Source organism: Maniola jurtina, chromosome 17 (assembly GCF_905333055.1).
Source record: "Maniola jurtina chromosome 17, ilManJurt1.1, whole genome shotgun sequence".
Lineage (NCBI taxonomy): Eukaryota > Metazoa > Arthropoda > Insecta > Lepidoptera > Nymphalidae > Maniola > Maniola jurtina.
The window spans coordinates 3,830,808-3,851,512 of NC_060045.1; the positions used below are offsets into that span (position 1 = coordinate 3,830,808).

General features: G+C 37.0%; 2 protein-coding genes across 3 annotated transcripts in view; one reads left to right on the plus strand and one right to left on the minus strand.

Annotated features, from left to right (window-relative positions):
• Positions 1 to 20,705, minus strand: part of LOC123873853 (protein PRRC2C) — an 88,771-nt gene that overhangs the window by 10,643 nt on the left and 57,423 nt on the right. The gene's annotated exons all lie outside the window — the stretch shown is intronic.
• Positions 1,353 to 19,077, plus strand: LOC123873858 (pancreatic lipase-related protein 2). 2 transcript variants are annotated; one of them, XM_045918953.1, is made up of 9 exons: positions 1,353 to 1,461; positions 1,806 to 1,951; positions 7,048 to 7,147; positions 7,894 to 8,042; positions 8,648 to 8,714; positions 12,006 to 12,199; positions 12,989 to 13,207; positions 18,379 to 18,532; positions 18,890 to 19,076. In XM_045918953.1, the coding sequence occupies exons 2-9, from the start codon at positions 1,894 to 1,896 to the stop codon at positions 18,951 to 18,953; spliced, it is 1,005 nt and encodes a 334-aa protein (XP_045774909.1). In that variant the 5' UTR covers positions 1,353 to 1,461; positions 1,806 to 1,893; the 3' UTR covers positions 18,954 to 19,076. The 2 variants fall into 2 exon arrangements, with proteins under 2 accessions (XP_045774909.1, XP_045774910.1); XM_045918954.1 differs by lacking the exon at positions 1,806 to 1,951 and having other exon boundaries at positions 18,890 to 19,077.

Below are 20,705 nucleotides of genomic sequence, written 5' to 3' on the forward strand. Positions count from 1 at the left end.
TAGTTTAGCAGCTACAATGCCACAGACAGATACACAGATACACAGATACACACGTCAAACTTATAACACCGCTCTTTTTGGGTCGGGGGTTAAAAAGACTAGACATCACACCGTCTCTATGCCTCGGCCGTAAGAGTAACTTAAAAAATAATTTTTATAAACGCAAATTTAAACAAAATTATCTTTAACAATACAATGGGATATGATAATGTAAACGCCTTAAGTCACGAGCAGGTTGTTAAATTCAATTACTGTAATGACAATCATCCTTAATATAAAATTGAGAGGGAACTCGCTTCTGTACGTTGAATTGCTGATTTGATAAAACTATAGAGGAAGGTGTAAGTTTTCCTTTAGTTTAGTAGCTTCTTGCTGAAATGCGTTAGGGGACGCACTATACGCGGCCCATACGACCTTATGGTACCGCGAACTGACAATGAAATCATGATGCGAGTGAAAAATCTAACTCAAGAAGGTCGAAAGCGCCGGGCAAATCACGTCGCTTACGCGTTTCTTAGAGAAGGTTTACTAAGGAAAAGTTAAGTATAATTTGTCATGTCTATAAGTTTCCTACGTTAACAATTTTTGAGTTTGCTCACTGGATGAAAAATAAAAAGACGGGTGTTATAATTTCACTGTTTTGTCTGTCTGTGTGTCTGAACTGAACGCATTTTTTGAAAACCGCATTAAATCAGTCCAATTTCAAAATTTAAAAGTTCATCTCTCGAAGTTTCACTCCCGTGACGATTTAGAAAAGTTCTACCTTATTTCTTGTTTACAATATAAACGGAATCTTTCTAAAAAAACTTTTGGCGTAGATGAGTCAACAGTAGATGATTCAGGACTTTTCTTTTTATAAGTATTGATAGTGAAAATTTGTTCAGCCGTTCTAGTAATATGATCAGCTCTTGCTGAAAATAATAAATTTTTCAAGAGTAGGTACATTTCATAAAATGTACATAGTTGTATTTGATCATACATAATCGCAAACAAGTAAAATTTTCAAAATTTAAAAAACCCCCGACACATTTTTATTAGAATTTGGCTGGACACTAATTTGTATTGGTCGGACTCGGATAGTAATAACCGGTCTAATAAGAAAACTAGAAAAGAGCTTATAATTTTCAAACGGCTGAACCGATTTTCTTGGATTATAGCTAAGAACAAAAATAAACTAAATTAAAATCGGTTCATTCGTTCAGGAGCTACGATGCCACAGACAGATACACAGATACACAAGTCAAACTTAAAACACCTCTCTTTTTGGGTCGGGGGTTAACAAAATCAAAGGCATCATCGTCATCAAACCGATCATGGCGATAAAGCTTATAGTAATTTTATTCTTATTTTAGACGTCGAAGTAATCGATTCGACGGAGCGCTATTGCACACCGCAGTTCTATGGCTAATCTGCCATTATCGGAGATAAAACAAAATAATAAAACATTTGCATAACATTCGGGTAGGTACCGTGAACGAACGCTACGATAATAGAAACTTAGTCTTCAAAAATACCTTGAACGCTGAAGAGATTGAAATTGAATTAATTTATTCGCGTTATTTATTTTTGCTCCTCGTATCTTATAAATAAAGGAGCTCCGAAGTAGATGCTCAAAGAAAAATTACGTATGGAACAATCTCATCTTATATAGAAGTGAATATCCGTGTGCGAATGCCGTGTTTCAAATAAGGTTTCCTATTTGTTTCTGTAGATTTCATATACGAAATCTACTCGTCTATACAAAAAAAGACCTTTAATAATCGAAAAAAGTTTTTGTCTGTTAATCGAAATGTGTATTGGTGCAGAGTATATCGGTGTACCAGGTAATCTCAGAACGTGATAAAATGTATCAGAAATATTTTCCATTACGCGTGGAAAAGTGGAAATTTTAAAATGTTTTGGAGTATGTTCAACACTACAGCGACATGCCAATTGATGTCTTTTTATATTGGTGAGTGGTTTGAAAAATTGGTAAACTTATTGATGATTTAAAAGCACTTGTAAAAGTTTATATAAAAGATGTTTTATTACTAGTTATTGGTTGCCCTCAATAGAAATTATTATAGGATTAATAAATATATATTTTATCAATAGATATATATATAATAGATAATATAAAAGTAGGTTAGAGAACGGGTTTGAGTGAGGTGGACGCAAATCTCAACCAAACCTTTGGGACCAAAAGCCAGCTTTTGCGTCAGTGTCAAAGGGAAACAAAAAAAAAGTAAAGATCTATTATTAAATCAGAGATCGGAAGTTAACATAGCAAATCATAAATCATATTTACAATCAGATAAAATAAATAATGAAATTGTGGAAATAAGTGTGAATTCTAATAATAAATATGTTTCTGTTATTTTTTCTGTTTCTGTTATTTTTTCTGTTGTTTCTGTTATTTTTTCTGTGTTTCTGTTATTTTTTCTGTTGTTTCTGTTATTTTTTCTGTGTTTCTGTTATTTTTTCTCTTGTTTTTGTTATTTTATTATTTGTTGTTTAAAAATAGGATAAAATGGGAAAAATAAATAAATGAGAGAAAAAAACAATCTTAAGTAATTCGAACTGTGAAAGTTCGTCTCAATGGATTCAGTATTTCCGTTTCAGTATATAAGGATTCAGTTTCGGCGTGATGTGCGCCAAAACAAATAATTAAATAGACAAATAATTATTATTAATATTTCATAAAGTTCCCTTATAGATTACTATACTTTATGACTGTTTACTTTATAAGTTGGATTACCAGCTTTGACTTCAATCTGTTATATATTTTTGTGTAAAGATTTTGTTATTTCAGTGGACGTATTATATCAATAAGAATTAGGTAACTAGGTATATTTATTTTAAGAAAGTTTACAATGAATATGAAGGACTTTTAATCTGGGTTAGATACAATAAAAATAAAAATAATATTCTAGATATTACTAGGTTTGATGTAGAAATATTTCGTGGTGATAATCGTAATAGGTACCTATATAAAAAGGTACTTACTTACTTCTATACTTACTAAAAAGTATTATGAGTTTGTGTAAACTCAAACTCAAAATCATTTAGGTACTATTGTACACCTTTTTATGGTCAAAATTGTTATATTTGTAAGATGATATAGTGGTGATAATTAATTACATGTAAGTATATAGGTACCTACTTTTTGTATAAGTATAACATACGTGGAAGGTGATCTCCGGAACTACATCCGGAAAAATTCTTTCACCAGATGGACATCCTCGTATTCCAGAAGGACATCGGCTATGTTATATAATAATATATAGTGTATAATATATATTATGTCTAAGTATAATGTTATATTATAGGTATTATGACCCGGGCGAACCGTTCCGGTTCGGTTTCTACCAAACTATAAAAAGCAAGGCTATTTTGGCAAAAACTACATATTTAAATTTTCGGAATCTTATAGGTACCTCTTTTACTAACTAATCCACAAAAAAACGGCCAATGCGACTCGGACTCGCTCTTGAAGGGTTCCGTATCATCTTTCAAGAAATAGCACTTTTTCTTTACTTTAATTTTCATGGTTAGCCATTTTGAAAATTTTATTATTCGTTAAGATTTTTTGTTTTGGCGACAATAGAAATACACATTCTGTGAAAATTACAAGTCTCTACCTACTCGTATTACGGTTCACGACATAGGTACAGCCCGCTGATAGACAGATAGACGGACGGACCTACAGCGGAGGCTTATAATGGAGTCCCATTGGCACCCTAGGGGTACGGAACCCTAAAAACGGTAGTTACTACAACGGTAGTAGTTACTAATTAGTGGGTCTGTAACATAAAGTTACAGACCCACTAATAAAATAATAACAGTTGATATTTCAATTTCATACCAACTCTTCAATATTTAGCCCGCATCGATGAAAATCGTTTAGAAATAATTACACAACAGCCTATTTAGCATTGGTAAAATTGGTTTTAAATCATTATAACTAGTTCAGCATTGCTTTTTATTAAATTCTTTACGGTTTCAGCTATCTTAATGGCTTCAAATTAATACAGAATTGCTAGGTACTGAAACAGTTGATGTTGTAATAATATTGGATACCTTCTCTAACAAAGCAGTCTTCAATGTTAGTTAGGTACCTTGTTCTCATATTTTTATAAATATGCTGCTGGATCCTTTATGTACAGCTGTGTGTGTTATTATGTCAAGTAAGTAGCAAAGTGGATGTTTCATAATAGTGGATGCACGAATTACATACATCTCAATCTTATATTGGCCTACTAGGTAAATGTTCAATATTATCACACGATCCACGCATGTTATTACGATCCATATTGTGGTAGATAATCATGATGAACCCATCGCATCATCTCCTTTCAGAGTGAGAAGGGTTTTGGTCATAGTTTACCACGCTGGCCTAGTGCGGATTGGCAGACAATTTGAGGTAATATTGATTACCTGATGACAAAGTAGGTATATTGATTGCGCAATGTTTAGTGTTGCGGTTTTAATTTAAAATATTTTTATTCAATTAGACTTCTAAAAGCACTTTTGAATCGTCAAAAGCCTCGACCACTGGTTCGCAAAGGCATTAGCCTTTCCTAGCGAGAAGAACCAGCAAGAAACTCGGCGGTTAATAAGTTTGAAGTGAGGGTTCAATAATTCTGGTTAATAATGAGTAGCTATCTTGGAAAATACTCTCACAACTCACAACAGTTCATATGATTTGCAGAAGAATAAAACTGTTTGAAACTCAGGTGTCAATCATGCATTGATCAATTATATCTATTGCATTCTGATTACGTTCGCACTTTCCAAGCGTTCGCCAAACGTGGCCCCACGTGTTTCGTTATAAATCTTACAGTTAGTAGGTAATGTTATAACTAACTAAGTATAATTATTATTATTTTTATATTTATATATCATAGGGAACAGAAAGAGCAACATATAGTGCAGTTCCTTTAGTTCTGGACCGGCTTGGCCGGTGCTATACGCTCTAGCTTTTATTGGCAATCATCCGACTCACCGTTGCTTCGCAGGGGTGGCCTATACTTTGGACCCTTCAACAAAACACGCCTTCTATTGGTGAAAACTTGAATACCTAGGTACAATCTGTTGATCGATTTTTAAGTTTCGCACTTTCAAACAGACACATTCGCTGGGCTTTATAACTTTACAATCTAGTGAAATAAAGAGAGAAATAAATACTTGTCGAAGTATTTAGAGACGTATGAAGTATGAGTAAATCGTATGCACTTATATGTTTACAGACTACTTGTCATGCAACAGCTATGTTTGTTTGCAGAATGAAGGACTTGCTAAGGTTTATTTAATTAAATCGCGTGTTGACTGCAATTATTATTATTGGTCTAATGTAAAATTAACAAAGTGTTTATTATTTTTCTCTGGTAATTACTACAGTATAGTACCCAGCCACTTGGCTATATTATTTATAGTTAATTGGATATTATTACTTTGTCTTTGTTTATTTCCTGAGCCTTCCGCACTTACACCACAGTATTTAAGGATACACAGTAGTCCTACGTCTTTGATCTCGTGACAAGTGATTTTTATATATTTTTATAGAGAATAGTTTTTGATTTATCGTGCAAAATGTCGGAAAAAAACCTAAGTACGAAACGCTTGGTGCGCGAGTCTGACTCGCACTTGACCGGTTTTTTAATTCATGTGCTTACAGTGCCACGTCCGATCGTTGAGCGTGAGACCGCTTGTACGATTCCTTAGATAGAGTATGACTCTAGACTCTACGTTCAAGTTCACTCCAAAAGCCTATAGAAGGCCAGTAACACATAGTTTATTTATAATCATCATTATGAACTGATAGACTCCACAGCTGGACGTAGGTCTCTTGGAGTGATTGGCTCCTTGCTATTCATTTGATGTCTGTTGTCCACCTAGTGGGGGATCTTCCAACGCTACGCTTTCCGGTGCGAGGTCCCTATTCAAGCAGCTTGGAGCCCCAACGTCTATCGATTCTTTGAACTAAGCTACGAGTAGGTATGTCGGCTGCTTTGATTCTCCTACTGATCACCTCATGATCATCATGGGTTTATTCGTCACCCAACCGGTCAATTAGAATTAGCTCGGTGGATATCATTCAGTTGAGTGTTGATCACTAAGTCAGCAAATCACCCTCGCTGGGCTCTACGATCAATTGCTTCATCCGAATAAAATTTTCAAAATATACTTTATGAACAGAAATATGTATAAGCATTAAATTGAATTGAAAAACAAAATTATGTTAGGTAGGTAATAGGTATTTTATTATAGCAATGGTCGGAGCGCAATAGAACAATCGGAAATAACTTAGCAAAGTAAACTTTATGTTATAACTTATACTTTAGTGTTATACATACAATGTTATCTTACGCACACATTGTGCTTACTCGCTCGAGCATATAAATTATTATTGTAATGTATTACAACGTAGTTCTACGACTGTATTACAAACAATAAAAAACCGGCCAAGTGCGAGTCGGACTCGAGCACTGAGGGTTCCGTACTCGGGTATTTTTTCCACACGATAAATAAAAAACTATTAAACATAAAAATTAATAAAAATCTGTTTTAGGATGTACAGGAAAAGTCCTTTCATATGATACCCCACTTGGTATAGTTCTTATTTTGAAACACATTTTAATTTTTTTTAATGAATGATGTAACCACAAATTCGCTGTTTTCAGATTTATTCCTGTACTTGTGCTATAAGACCTAACTACCTACCAAATTTCATGATTGTAGGTCAATGGGAAGTACCCTATAGGTTTCTTTACAGACACGACGAACGGACGGACGGACGGAAGGACGGACGGATGGACGGACGGACGGACAGACGGACGGACGGACGGACGGACAGACAGACAGACAGACAGATAGATAGACAGACAGACAACAAAGTGATCCTATAAGGGTTCCGTTGTCCCTTTTGAGTTACGGAACCCTAAAAAGTCTATTTTTAGGGTTCCGTACCTCAAAAAGAAAACCAGTGTAATATGCGGCCGGTCTAAACTCTAAAGGTGTTAGGTGAAGTGGGTACCTTATTACGTTGTTTTATTTCCATGCTTTCAGGCATCACTCAAGTGTGCTTCATGCCAGCCCCGGTGGGCGATTGCGAAACCTGTTGCGCGAGAGACGATACCATCGACATTCAATATAAACTTTTTACTAGGTAAGTTTTATCTAGTAACTAGTTTATGCCCGTGACTGCCCGCGGGGACTACAGCAAACCCGTTTTACTCGCTTAGGGGTTGAATTGTCCAAAATCCTTTCTAAGTGGCTGTTGACGTCATAATAGCTATTTGCATGCCAGATTTCAGCCCAATCCGTCCAGTTGTTTGAACTGTGTGATGATAGATCAGTCTAGTCTAGTCGATTTTTAGATAAGTAGATGTATTTCTGTATTATAACGATTATTAAATTTGATTTCTTAACTCGTGGTTTGAGGATACAATTATTTAGTTCTATTTTATTTGAGCTACTAGCTGATGCTCGCGACTTCGTCCGCGTGGATTTAGGTTTTTCTAAATCCCGTGGGAACTCTTTGATTTTCCGAGATAAGAACTAGCCTATGTGTTAATCTAGGGTATAATCTATGTCTGTTCCACATTTTCGCCAATTCTGTCCAGTGATTTTTGTGTGAAAGAAACAAATACACACACAAATACAAAATTTCGCCTTTATAATAATTTATTAGTGTGATAACAGAAGCCATTGTATATTTGAGGGTTTTACCTTTTCCTTCACTAAGTTTTCTCTCTTTATATAGGTAATAGGTATATTTAATTAATCAGATTTTGGATCGGGATCGGAATAATGAGCCGATTTACGCTTGACTGTGACTTAATTATAAAAAAACCTAAATCCACGTGAACGAACTCGCGGGATTTAAGCCAGTATTATATTTTCTTGTTCCAGGGGAAATCCAATTTACCACGATTCCATCATACCGGGAGACCAAAGAGCGTTATATGACACGCGCTTCAGTTCATCAAGACCCACAGTCATTTATTTATATGGATTTTCTGAAGCCATCACAGGTGCAAGTACTACAATGTTGAAAAATGGTGAGATCTTTAAACGATACATAAACCTATTATAAGTACCTATCAAAAATTAAAAAAATCTTGGATTAAAAGTTAAACGAGTACTTTAGTATGGATACCATTAACCATACCCGCGGCGGTGGACATAAGCGAAAAGTATGCATTCAAATTCGGCATCTACATTGGTCGCGTTGTCGTGGGTCATGGGAATCACGAAAAAAAAAAATCAAATGATTTTTGTACCATGAAAGAAAACCTATTGATTTATAAGAGTATAAATCAATTCCGTATTTAATATCTTTTTTCCGCCATCAATTTTGAATCAAATATTTATATTATTATATACAAAAAAAATCAATATTATCTTTGATGTAAAACTATTTTGGTTCATGTCCGCAAAGCGGGTCCAAAATGTCCAATTACCTTTCTTGGGTTTCCTAGCTATAAGAAATCGCCCTAGCTTTCTCATGATACGCTTTTCCACTGTTCCCCACGGGGCAAAGATCAACCAGAGTAAGGACTAAGGATATGATATTACATTCAGAGGTTTGACGACTCAGTCTAAGTCAGTCAGTTTAAGTCAGACTTAGCTAAATTATATTACTAAAAAAATTATTTTCTTTCAGCGTTTTTATTTAGAGGTGATTATAACTTCATTGCAGTGGATTGGTCTCGACTTGTCGTTTTTCCCTGGTAAGAGCTTCTAACCATTTACGAGACATTTTACCGCGATTAATAGCCTCATCGGGTGACAGAAGGGCTGGCTCATTTTGGCGCGACGGATCAGCCTGGCTGTCCAGCGTGGAAATGCAGCCAGTATTCTTGGCACCATTCTGAAGGGGTAAAACAAGGGTTTGAAATTTGTTTACTCCACGCGGTTGAAGCCGCAGACTAGTTTCATCATAATCGGTTAAACTGATGAACCGTGAAAAGCTAGCCGACACGATTTCGCATTTCTAATATTAAGTATAGAGTATGGAAGTATGGATATTTTGCAATTAACTGTTAGTCTATACTAAAACGAAAAGCCCTGACTCACTGACTGACTAGTGACTCATCAACGCCCAGTTCAAACCCTTCGATCTCGAGCGCAAACCCTTCTACTGAAATTTTGCCGTTTTGTCAGACACGATAGACAGATAAACAACGGAGTGATCCTATAAGAGTTCCTTTTTGGGTTCCGTATCTCAAAAGGAAAAACGGAACCTTTATAGGATCACTTTGTTGTCTGTCTGTCTATCCGTCTGTCGTCTCTGTTAAGAAAACCTATAGGATACTTCCCGTTGACCTAGAATCATGAAATTTGGCGGTAGGTATAGGACAAGTAAAGAAAAAATCCGATAACCGTGAATTTGTGGTTACATCATACAAAAAAAAAATCAAACGTGTTCACGAAAAACTTAATTCACTAAATCACATATAGATGGCGCTGACTGTTATTGACTTGCAGAGTACTAATAAAGGTGTTAGGTATATCTTGTACGATGGTACGGAACCCTTCATGCGCGAGTCCGACTCGCAGTTGACCGGTTTTTTTTTCTTTGTGGATACGGAACCCTTAAAAAAGAGATCAAATTCTAAGCATATCAAGTCTCATTGACCGCACAGGTTAACCGTCCCGTCTCCCGACTCAAACTTAAGCGTTTTAAACCAAATCCCTTGTTTACAGCAGAAGCTTGAAGCAATGAGGTCACATTCGATAGGCTTAGTACAAGTTTGCTCTACTGCGACATCGAGTATCAAAACACTATTACGTTAAAGTGAAACCCTAAATGACCTACCTTATTTTAAGGCTCAAGTTCGTCCAGATAAAAATGGTTTTACGGTCCATTTGCACAAGGTCAGTTAAATTGATTTATTTTTTGTAATGCTGTCACTTTTGATATGAGCATTAATGCGGTTCCTGCAGTTCCCAAAAAGCGACAGCTTAAAAAATTTATCATTTTAAGTGTCCTTGTCCAAGTGGGCATAAAACAGAGAAAACAAAGAGGCCTATTTTGCTCTGAATGACGTTATAGTCTTATTCATAAAAATTTGTAGAAGCTTTATTAGCTTGTTATAAGCAAAGTTCTCAAAAACATGATTCATAAACGTTCAATAGTGCTAAAAGTGTTCAATAACGGCTCCATAACTTATAACAGGCTGAACCCTACTATAAACCCTTATTAAAGAACAAGATGGCCGCCGTCTTGTCTTAACAGCTGATAATTTGTTTGGAAGTGAGGTTATTTTGTTTTGGTTGATTCTAGTGCCATTGCATTGTCATTATTATTTGTACGTTATTTATTCTGGATTCGAGAGGCTGTGGTAATTAACTAGAGTTCCAAGTTTTAATTGCTATAAGATGCTAGGGACGGACGTCGTGAAGTAGGTACCTAAAAGTTTCTACCTAATTTCGAAGTTTCTTTTCATGTAATCATTCTTTTACATAGGTATGTGATTTCTTCTAACGTAAGAAATATGGCGGTGATGCAGCTCAGTATCTAACTACATAAACCGAGAAGGATTTGGGTAAAAAAAGGGCTGGCTCATTTTTTGCGCAACGGATCAGCCTGGCTGTCAAGCGTGGAAATGCAGCCAGTATTCTTGGCACCATTCCACACGGGCATGATTTGTATAGTAATTAGATAAGGCTAGCTTTAAGTTTTATTGTAATATTTTCAATTAAAAAAAAAAGGATTTTATTCCATGAATGTCCAGGTACTGTATCTAAATTCTAATACATACTTTTACCTAATACATCTTTTTTTTTAAATAGTATAATAAAATCTAACGCTAATTTCTAAAATCCTTCCTGTTTCCATTTTTATAATTAAATAAAGCGGAACAAAACTCCGAACGATAATACCTAACTATCCTTCAGAACTCAGACAATTGACCGAAATTCGAAAACAAATGTCACACCTGTGTCACTTTTCTGTGTAGAGCCCAGTTTTTTTGCAATTTTGTCTATGAATTCATCAGAACGACAACATAACAAAGCGAAACTAGCCTATAGCGAGAATTTAGTTGTGAGAGGTTTATTGAACCTTTATGAATAAAGAAAGTTATGAAACGTTTAATAGGCCTAATGAGCATTTTAGCTAATGAACGTTTTAAACCTATATTAAGGGATTTTTATGAATAAGACTGCTTCGATTCTTATAGATTTCGATTAGCGAAATCTATCAGCGTAATCGAAACGTACAAACTCGAACTAAGGAGACAAAAGTATACCTGACCTAAACAGGCTTCCCATTACGAGACTGACGCGGGATAAATTATTCATCTCAACAATTATGCACAAACATTAACGTATTTTCCACTCGGCTTAAGATGAGCTTTGCGTTCTGATCGTTTGTTTAAGATGCCGTGAAGCGCTGGATTAGAATTAGATTAGTACAATTCATTATACAGTACCTTCACGAAACTTTATTACTTTAGTAGCTGATTCTCGCGACTTCATTCGCATGGATATAGGTTTTTAAAAATCCCGTGGAAACTCTTTGATTTTCCGGGGTAAAAAGTAGCCTATGTGTTAATCCAGGGTATAATCTATCTCCATTCCACAGCTAAATCCGTCTGGCAGTTTTGCGTGAAAGAGTAACAAACATACGCACATACAGGGTGTAACCAGAACGCGAAAAAAAAAAAAATTTGATGTTTGGTATAGAGTTAGATTACATCCCGGGGACATAGGCTACTTTTTATCCAGGAATATCAAAGAGTTTCCATTCTTAAAGGCCCATCCGTTTAACCTATTTATATGAAATTTTGTACAGAGGTAGCTTGCATCCCGGAAACTGACATGGACAACTTATTATCCCGGAAAATCAAAGAATTCCTATGAGATTTTCAATAAACCTCAATCAAATAAATTTTATTATAAGTATCGCGGACGAAATTGCTGGCAAAAGCTAGTGTTAGAATAAAGAACAATTTGAAAGATACCAGAATAAATAGAAGAGATTTTTTTATAAGACATTCGGCTGCTTTTCCTTCAAGGTACATATCAGCAGTAAGGAACACAAGATACATGGGAGAGAGATTAGCAAATTTTGTAGAGTTCTTGAACTTGACTGGCGTGCCAGCGGAATCTCTGCATGTTATCGGATTTTCTTTAGGAGCGGAGGCTGCTGGGTTTGCAGGCAAGGTGCTTCGGTCTCGTACTCCGAGGCTGAGATTGGGAAGAATTACTGGTAAGACCTTTTATTACTCTCCTGTTCTCCTGACTTCGTCTGTGGTGGCGTTTGTTGGCGTGCGTGCGGTGCCTTTTTGGAGTGTTTTTTTTTTTGTTAAAAATGGCCGGTTTTTGTGTTTCACTGGTGTTTTTTGGTGGTGAAACTGACTGGGAAGCGCTCAAAAGAGGCGCCGCGCGTATGTCGGCGAGCGCCGGCACAGACGAAGTCCATACTTACCTATATAGTTTCCCTAACTTGTAAATAACTACAAATTGACATTGGCTAACCTTTGTAAAGCCAGAAGAGAAAAAAAAAAGAGTTCTCAGTAGGCACTAAGCCCGGAGTTAGGAAGTTGGCGGTGTTTCATCACCGTGCCTCCTCATGGAAAGACGGTGGTCCTGACCTCTCTCCGATCGTGTCGGATTTCCGTTCCAGGGTGAGAGTGAAGGAATAGAAAGTACACCTGTGTTTGTGTACACTTTTGTGAACTATGATATCTCACCTGCAGATGGCTAATTTCTGTTGCCAACAGCCTATTACTAAACCTCGGCTATACCGTCCGTCCGTCTGTCTGTCAGCGGGCTGTATCTCTTGAACCGTAAAAGGCTGAGAGTTGGAATTTTCACAGAATCACAGAATGTGTATTTATTGCCGCTGTAACAACAAATATAAAATTTCAAAAAAGTCGCCATGAATATTAAAAAAAATTGAAAAGTGTTATTTCTTAGACCATGATACAGAACCCTTCATGTACGAGTCCGTCTCGCACTTGACCGATTTTTAAAATAAACTTTCCTCTTCCTAAAGGATTGGATCCAGCGTATCCCGGTTACAGTTTGGGCGGCCAAGAGAACCATCTTGCTAAAGGAGACGCTATATTCGTAGACGTGCTACACACAAATCCTGGGATCTTTGGGTTTCCTCATCCGATTGGTGATGTGGACTTCTACCCTAACCACGGGCAATGGATCCAGCCTGGATGCTGGTTCGATGAACTCGTGAAGAATAGAGAGTTGAGTTATTTTTGTAAGTATATTCAGTGTTCATCTTGTTTTGGAGGGGTTCGGACATTTAACTTGGAGATACTCAGAAACCGAAGAAATTCGCAGGCAATCCAATATTTTGTGTTATTCCGTACATTATTAAAAAAGCCGGCCAAGTGCGAGTCAGACTCGCGCACTGAGGGTTCCGTACTCGGGTATTTCTTCCAACATTTTGCACGATAAATCAAAAACATGAAAATAAATAAAAATCTGTTTTAGAATGTACAGGTAAAGCCCTTTCATATTATGATACCCCACTTGGTATACTTAGTTATCTTACTTTGAAAATTAAAACACATTTTAATTTTTTTTTTTACATGATATACAAGGAACTAAAAACTTATTTTCCTATAATCCGCCAAACAAAGAAATCTGTATGGTGCAACATGCAGCATGCGACATGCACCGCCCGCCCTCCCACTGAAAAACATGCAGGAAAAGCCAGCCACCAAGCAAGCCATACGAACCACCACCACGGAGCACCACACAAATTCCAACACCACTCGACGCACGTTTCGCCCCGACACCGGAGCATCCTCAGGAGATGTAGACCTTACAATGCGTAATTGCAAACTCTTTGCAATTAGGCAATGAGACGGACGGACGGACGGACGGGCGGACGGACGGACGGACGGACGGACAGACAGACAGACAGACAGATAGACAGACAACAAAGTGATCCTATAAGGGTTCCGTTTTTCCTTTTGAGGTACGGAACCCTAAAAAGTTAAAAAAATAATAGACATTTTCTTTCTTCCTCTTATCTTTCCTTCATTACTGTAAACTGTGGTGTAGGCAAGAGGACAGTCTCAACTAAATCAAATGTCTTCATTTTTGTCTATCGGCGATCACTTTAGCAAACTTGCACCATTTTTTTATTTTATTTAAAGACTAGTGGCTGACTGTTATCAGACCTGCTGGGAAGTGATGATGCAGCCTAAGATGGAAGCGAGCTAATCTGGAAGGGGTATGCCAGTTTTTATTAAACCCATACGCCTTGGGTTTCTACACGGCTATCAAACTTTTAACTGGAGTCCTTAATAAAACTCTCTTGCCTAGAAGATGCCTATCACTCTGCACTGGACTACTTCAGTTGGTGAATGGCCTCACCCTCTTCTGCCAGTATTTAATTACCTATTCACTCAACTCTCACTGTAAATGCCTATACATAACTATTTAACATCAACTTACTTATGCATTATACCTACTGATCATACAACGTTGGTATAGGCAAGGATATTTTGTCACCCTCAGCCCATTCCTTAAATGTCACTGCTTGCCCTTTATTGTTTTGGGAACAAAGATTCAAGCCTGCTTCGCGTTTAAATCGATCGATGCTCTGACGTCACGGATGCTGGGGGCGAAGGACAAAAGAGTAACGATTACGTTTTTTCCCTAAAGCATCCTAAAGGTAGTAGGTAATATGACGTTATTGTGGAAACGATTTACGTGGGTACACTAATCGAGAATAACGTGACAAGACTTATACGTTGAAAGCGATGATCGGTGTTGATATGAGGATTGAAAAATTTGTAAGTTTTTTTTTTAAAACCAATATCTATGCTTGATTTGTTGTGATATGTAGACAGTGGGTAAAAAAATATTTTGTTGCTAGTACAGTGTAAATAGGTCGGGTTGACTAATTAGGTTGCATTGCACTAAATGCTTGGTTAGGACGTTTTATGTAACTTTAACTCATCGAATTAATCCATTTACCGAGAATTGCTACTCTGTTAGCTTTTAATTAAGTTAGGCTAGAATTAATTATTATTGATGAAATCATAAAGGCAGGTAGATTATAATTGAAGCTTCCTACAGGATGTAAAGACAGTAAAAATAAATTTAATATTTTAGCATTTATTAGAATTACACGAGGGTGGCGATTTGCGAGGCCTAGTTGCGACGGCCTAAATCTACCGATAGATCGCGATCCCAAAAGCAGCCTATCGGTCGAAGGAGACCTGGGTGACTGATCGACACCTGGAGGAGGTCCATTGAAACAGACTGTCTCATGGAGCCATGTCAAGGCAGTGGCCAAAGATATGGGGACATGGAAAACAAATGCTACAGCCGGCAGCCCTAGGTTCCACGAGGGAATAAAAGAACTTCATCCTCATCATCACCATCAAATCAATCGATTGTGCTAGTTAAACAATGTTGACCCTATACCAGTAACTGGATGAGTAACCATTATACAAAATTGTTTCCGGTTATCATCGTTGACATCTGATAAGAGTCGAAATTATACTTTTATCCACTCGATTTTATCGAAGGATCGAGACTCCGGAGTCCTTAATAAAACATCTGCCATTACGTGCTTAATTGAAAGGGTCCCTACCCTCAGCGTTACGATACGTTGCTTGTAAAGAGAGAGCTATACGGTAAGGGCGGACTGAAATTCAGCCAGGGTTAAAAGCGAGGCTGTGTAGATAATAACATCAAACTGGCGAACTAGTCGGCTTACGTCCGAAGATTGATCGCCATGTCCAAATGTCAATGAAGATTGGTTACCTCAGAGTACAAGACGAATGCTACTGCCTGGATCTCCCCAAATGCCGATTGCTCCCTCAAGTAGGTTTGAGATTATGTATAGCAATTTTTGAGATTAACGGTTATGTTCACAGAAATTAGTTTGGGTTATGTTGTATATATAAATGGATTTGTGACTTTTTTTCTTTCTTTATATTATAAATAACTAGTTAGGTACCTACATGTATAACTCAGGCCGACTTCACATGTGTTAGGATTGCTTATTTAACCCTTCCTAGTAAAAACTGCATTAAAATCGACTTAATTTATCTCTCTAAAGGACTACGTACCTGAAACCTATGATTAGATTTTTTTTTTTAATAGAATCTATAACTTAGCCAGTTATTGGAAAGCTTGGCATGCATAATCTCGAAAGTTATCTATTACCTAAGAAAGCAACTATTCAGAAACGTATTGAAATTTGGACAAAACGTTCAAGTTTTGGATAGGAGCCAATTGGTACGCCAGTTTGCTTACAATATCACAATGCTAACGGATCTCATGTTTTGGCGTTTCCAAAGATAAATCTTTAAACGGAATGAACAGTTTATAGAGGTACCTACTACCTACTATGTAGTATGCCCATTTAGGCAACTCATCTATACATATAATAAAATTGTAGAAAAGTGATGTCTGTACAATCGAAATATATAAAAAGTGTAAATTAAAAATTTATAACACCCCCGACAAGTGAAGGCATCTTGACAGCTTGACATAAATTTGTCAATTGAAATAATATTAAGAACCTAACGGTTATCAACCTTCTTTTCTACAAGAAAACTAGAAAAGAGCTGATAACTCTTAAACGGCTGAACCAATTTTTTTGAATTATAGCTAAGAACACTCTCGATCGAGCCACCTTTCAAACAAAAAAAAGTAAATTAAAATCGGTTCATTCGTTTAGGTGCTACGATGCCACAGACAGATACACAGATACACAGATACACAGACACACAGACACACAGATACACAGATACACACGTCAAACTTATAACACCCCTCTTTTTGGGTCGGGGGTTAAAAAAAAGTAGCAGGGGTTGTTATTATATCGATGCCGAACCCGAAATTGTAATTAATTTTTTTTGTCTGTTTGTCTGTGTGTTTGTGCACGCTAATATCAGAAACGGCTTATTCGATTTAGATACGGTTTTCACTAATATATTGTAGTAAGCTTCACTTAACATTTAGTGTTTATTTCATGTCAATCGGTTCATAAATAAAAAAGTTATGTCAATTTAAAGAATCACGGCGAACATTTTTCACGTACAGAGTACGTACTACACGCCTCGCGCCTGAGCGTCCGTGGCTATATAAAGCGCGAAAAGTCACTATTCCACGCGAACGAAGTCGCGGGCACAGCTAGTTCGGAATATGTAAGTTCGTGTATTGTGTCGTAACCCTAAACCAGGAAAAGCTAACTGACTGACTGACTGGTCTATCAACGCACAACTCAAACTACTGAACGGGTCGGGCTAGGCATGCAGATAGCTATTATGACGTAGATATCCGCCAAGAAAGGATTTTTGAAAATTCAACCCCCAAAGGGATAAAAATTCCCGCGGAATTTTTACCAACTCGTGGACATCATCTAGTTATTCATAAAACAAAGTACCTTTCATCTGGTTTTCAGATGAATGAAGGGCTTTGTAATGCGAGATCTTTTTCATAAGAATCAGGACGAATTCAAAAATTTAAGTCGAAAATTAAAACTGAACTTTTCGTGTTCTTAAAGATAAATAATAATTATATTATTACTACCGGATTCCCGGCGTGTGTTACTAATAATAATTTAAAATCCCAAGACAAACTTTGGAGAACGCTGCTAGTTGCTACTAAACTTCGCAGCGCAAACTTTATTTCCATTATTCCAACTTTCCAAAAGTTTCATCGCATTATTTGCATGCTGAGATGTTTCACTATTTCTTTTTAACTGGGAAAAGTCATTAGAGTGAAGTCACATGATGCGTTGCGTTGGCGGTGGCGCTGCGTTATCCTACATAGAAATCGCTGCACCATGCCATACGATGCGTTACGACGTCGTGCGGCGCCGCACCGCACACGCAACGGACTTGGGATCATAGAGACGAGGCGGGGAGGGGTGGTGCGTTGCAACGCCATACTTTTTGTCGGAGCAGCAACGTAGTGCCTGTGCATTATAAGATGACTGTGACTTTGCGCTAATGACTTGCATTTTGGATGGAATTTATTTTTTAGGACTAGCTGTGGCCTAAACCCTCTCATTTTGAGAGGCCTGCGATGGATTGAGATGAAGGAAGAATTCTTTGGCTTATTTTAACAACATCTTTTAAAGCGATTAAAGTCATAATTATCATCATGATCAACCCATCGTCTCACTAATAAGCACAGGTCTCTTAGAAAATAAGGATTTGGCCATAGTCTACCACAGCCAGACTTCACAAACCTTTGAGAACATTATGGAGAACTCTCAGGCATGCAGGTTTCCTCACAATATTTTCCTTCACCGTTAAAGCAAGTGATATTTAATAGCTACGGAAAGTTAGTTTCGTGCCCGGGACCGAATCCCCGACCTTCCGAACAGGAGGTGGACGTCTTAGCTACTAGACTATCATAGCTGACTAGTGATTAAAGTTTTTTTTTTTTCAGATGGCTGCAGCCACAACCGTGCCTGGAGATTGTATGCGGAATCTATTAGGAACCCTAGAGGATTTCCAGCAACGCTGTGTAAGGACTGGACAAGCGCGACAGCATCTTGTAGGTTTGTTGTCGACGGTTATATGGGCTTAGGAGCAAAGTTACCGTAAGTAAAATGGCATTTTTTTGAAGACACAATTGATTATTAATGTTTATTTTATCTTATTTTATATTTTTCTTATTTTATATTTTTAAGAAAAATTATTGTCGGGCTCTCCCACGAAGGGCCGTCCGTCCCTCTGTCTGTCATCGGGCTATATCTCGTGAACCGTAATAGGTAGAGGGTGGAAATTTTCACAGAACGTGTGTTTCTATTGCCGCTATAATAACAAATAATAATTATGAAATGGCGCCATGAAAATTAAAAATAAGTGTCATTAATTCTTGTACGGAACCCTTCGTGTGCGATGCACTAAATGCGAGGCACTAAATTTATAACAAGATTATCTTTCTTTATTTTCAGGGCAAAAGGCAAAATGTATTTGCTCACAAACGATAAGCCACCGTTCGCTAGAAATGGACCCTAGAGATAAGAAAGTAATCATAAAGCATTAAATTCTCATTGTAGTCAAATATTTTAAGTATTATTGTAATAGTATTTAAATCTTATTCAGTAAAAAATAAATATTTAATGTTTTGTTAACAATAAAGTCTCAGTTCTCTAGTCTAAAACCTTAATTATTTTGTTCCAAGTCCCCTTGAGCCTTAAAAATATTCCGAGATGGCTCAGACTTTAGCAAATATTTAGGTACTTCACTTGTAATTCTGGACACAAACACATACCTACTTATTTTTTATTTTTTTATTTATTGTATTTACATAATTCTTACAACTATTTACATTGTATTCTTAGTGCCCTGAAGTCTTGGCGTTATGTACTTACTTTTACCTGAGGGAAGATCTTAAGGATAAGGGCCTAAAACAAGTAAGGAAAGGCTTTGAACCTACTGTTAGAGTTCTGAGTTCTGCGATCGACTTCAATGACAGACGGACGGCGAACGGATGAACGAATGGGATGGAGTAAGCAGGTTACACAGAATAAACGCTCCATACCAACCCCATAACGTACTCGTAGGTTTTGTCTGGTGGGAGGCTTCGGCCGTGGCAGAATACAGTATTCCAGTACGATTCCACCTTCCATGTAGAAACCGATCAGGGCTATGAGTTTAATGAAACTGCCAACCCCTACCAAGTTAGTTCGCTTTCATCTTATCACGGTTAGATCGCAATCAAGGGCTAACTTGCATCGGAATAAAAAAAACGTCGGTTTTTGTTATTTTATCATTTAAAATTGAGCTATAGATAGCCCACACTTATCTAACCTACGTATAACTTGTGTCAGTTTCTTGAAAAATTGCAGTTTTTCAAATTACTGGGCTTCTGCCAGGTAGGCATAAAAATTTTCTCCCAATTTCCTACCAGCCTTGCTTACGCAAACATTGTTACGAAACATTGGGTGTGTCTGCAGTCCAGATACCGTATTTCAACAGTAGATATTAATTATAAAGTGTTATTTTAATTTCATAAGGCCATGATAGATCGACTTGGAGAAGTATATAGTTTCTACTACCCGCCACAAGTGGAGCAAACGTTCGCCTACTGAGTGACACTGTTTTTTTTATGAGGTCTATGGGCGACCATTTCTCGGATTACAAATTTCAAACTCCTATTTTATCTCCATAGGGGTTGAATTTTCAAAAATCCTTTTTTAGCGGATGTCTAGGAATAATAGGCTATCTGCATGCCAAACTACAGCCCGATCCGTCCAGTAGTTTGAGCTATGCGTTGATAGATCAGTTAGTCAGTCGCCTTTTTAACCCCCGACCCAAAAAAAGGGGTGTTATAAGTTTGACGTGTGTATCTGTGTATCTGTCTGTGGCATCGTAGCTCCTAAACTAATGAACCAATTTTAAATATATATTTTTTGTTTGAAAGGTGGCTTGATCGAGAGTGTTCCTAGCTATAAATCCAAGAAAATCGGTTCAGCCGTTTGAAAGTTATCAGCTCTTTTCTAGTTACTGTAATCTTCATTTGTCGGGGGTGTTATAAATTTTTAATTTACACTAATTGTCCATTTAGATATCATCACTGAATTAAAAAAATCTAATTCTAGTCCCATTTCACCCGGCCCTACCTTTTGTTCTATCAACCTAGTTTTAATAACTTTGTTCCACCAATATCAGATAGTGGTGGAAAAAGTTGGATTGAACATGGTTTTTATCGAAACAAGAACAATCCAATATGGGTTATACTTTTTCTCTTTACTGCAAACGTTCGAA

Coding starts and splice junctions, on each gene's coding strand:
- LOC123873858 (XM_045918953.1), top strand. CDS start 1,894: ATGTTTTGGAGTATGTTCAACACTACAGCGACATGCCAATTGATGTCT. Junction 1,952..7,047: donor ATTGATGTCTTTTTATATTG/GTGAGTGGTTTG, acceptor CCATGCTTTCAG/GCATCACTCAAGTGTGCTTC. Junction 12,200..12,988: donor GAGATTGGGAAGAATTACTG/GTAAGACCTTTT, acceptor CTCTTCCTAAAG/GATTGGATCCAGCGTATCCC.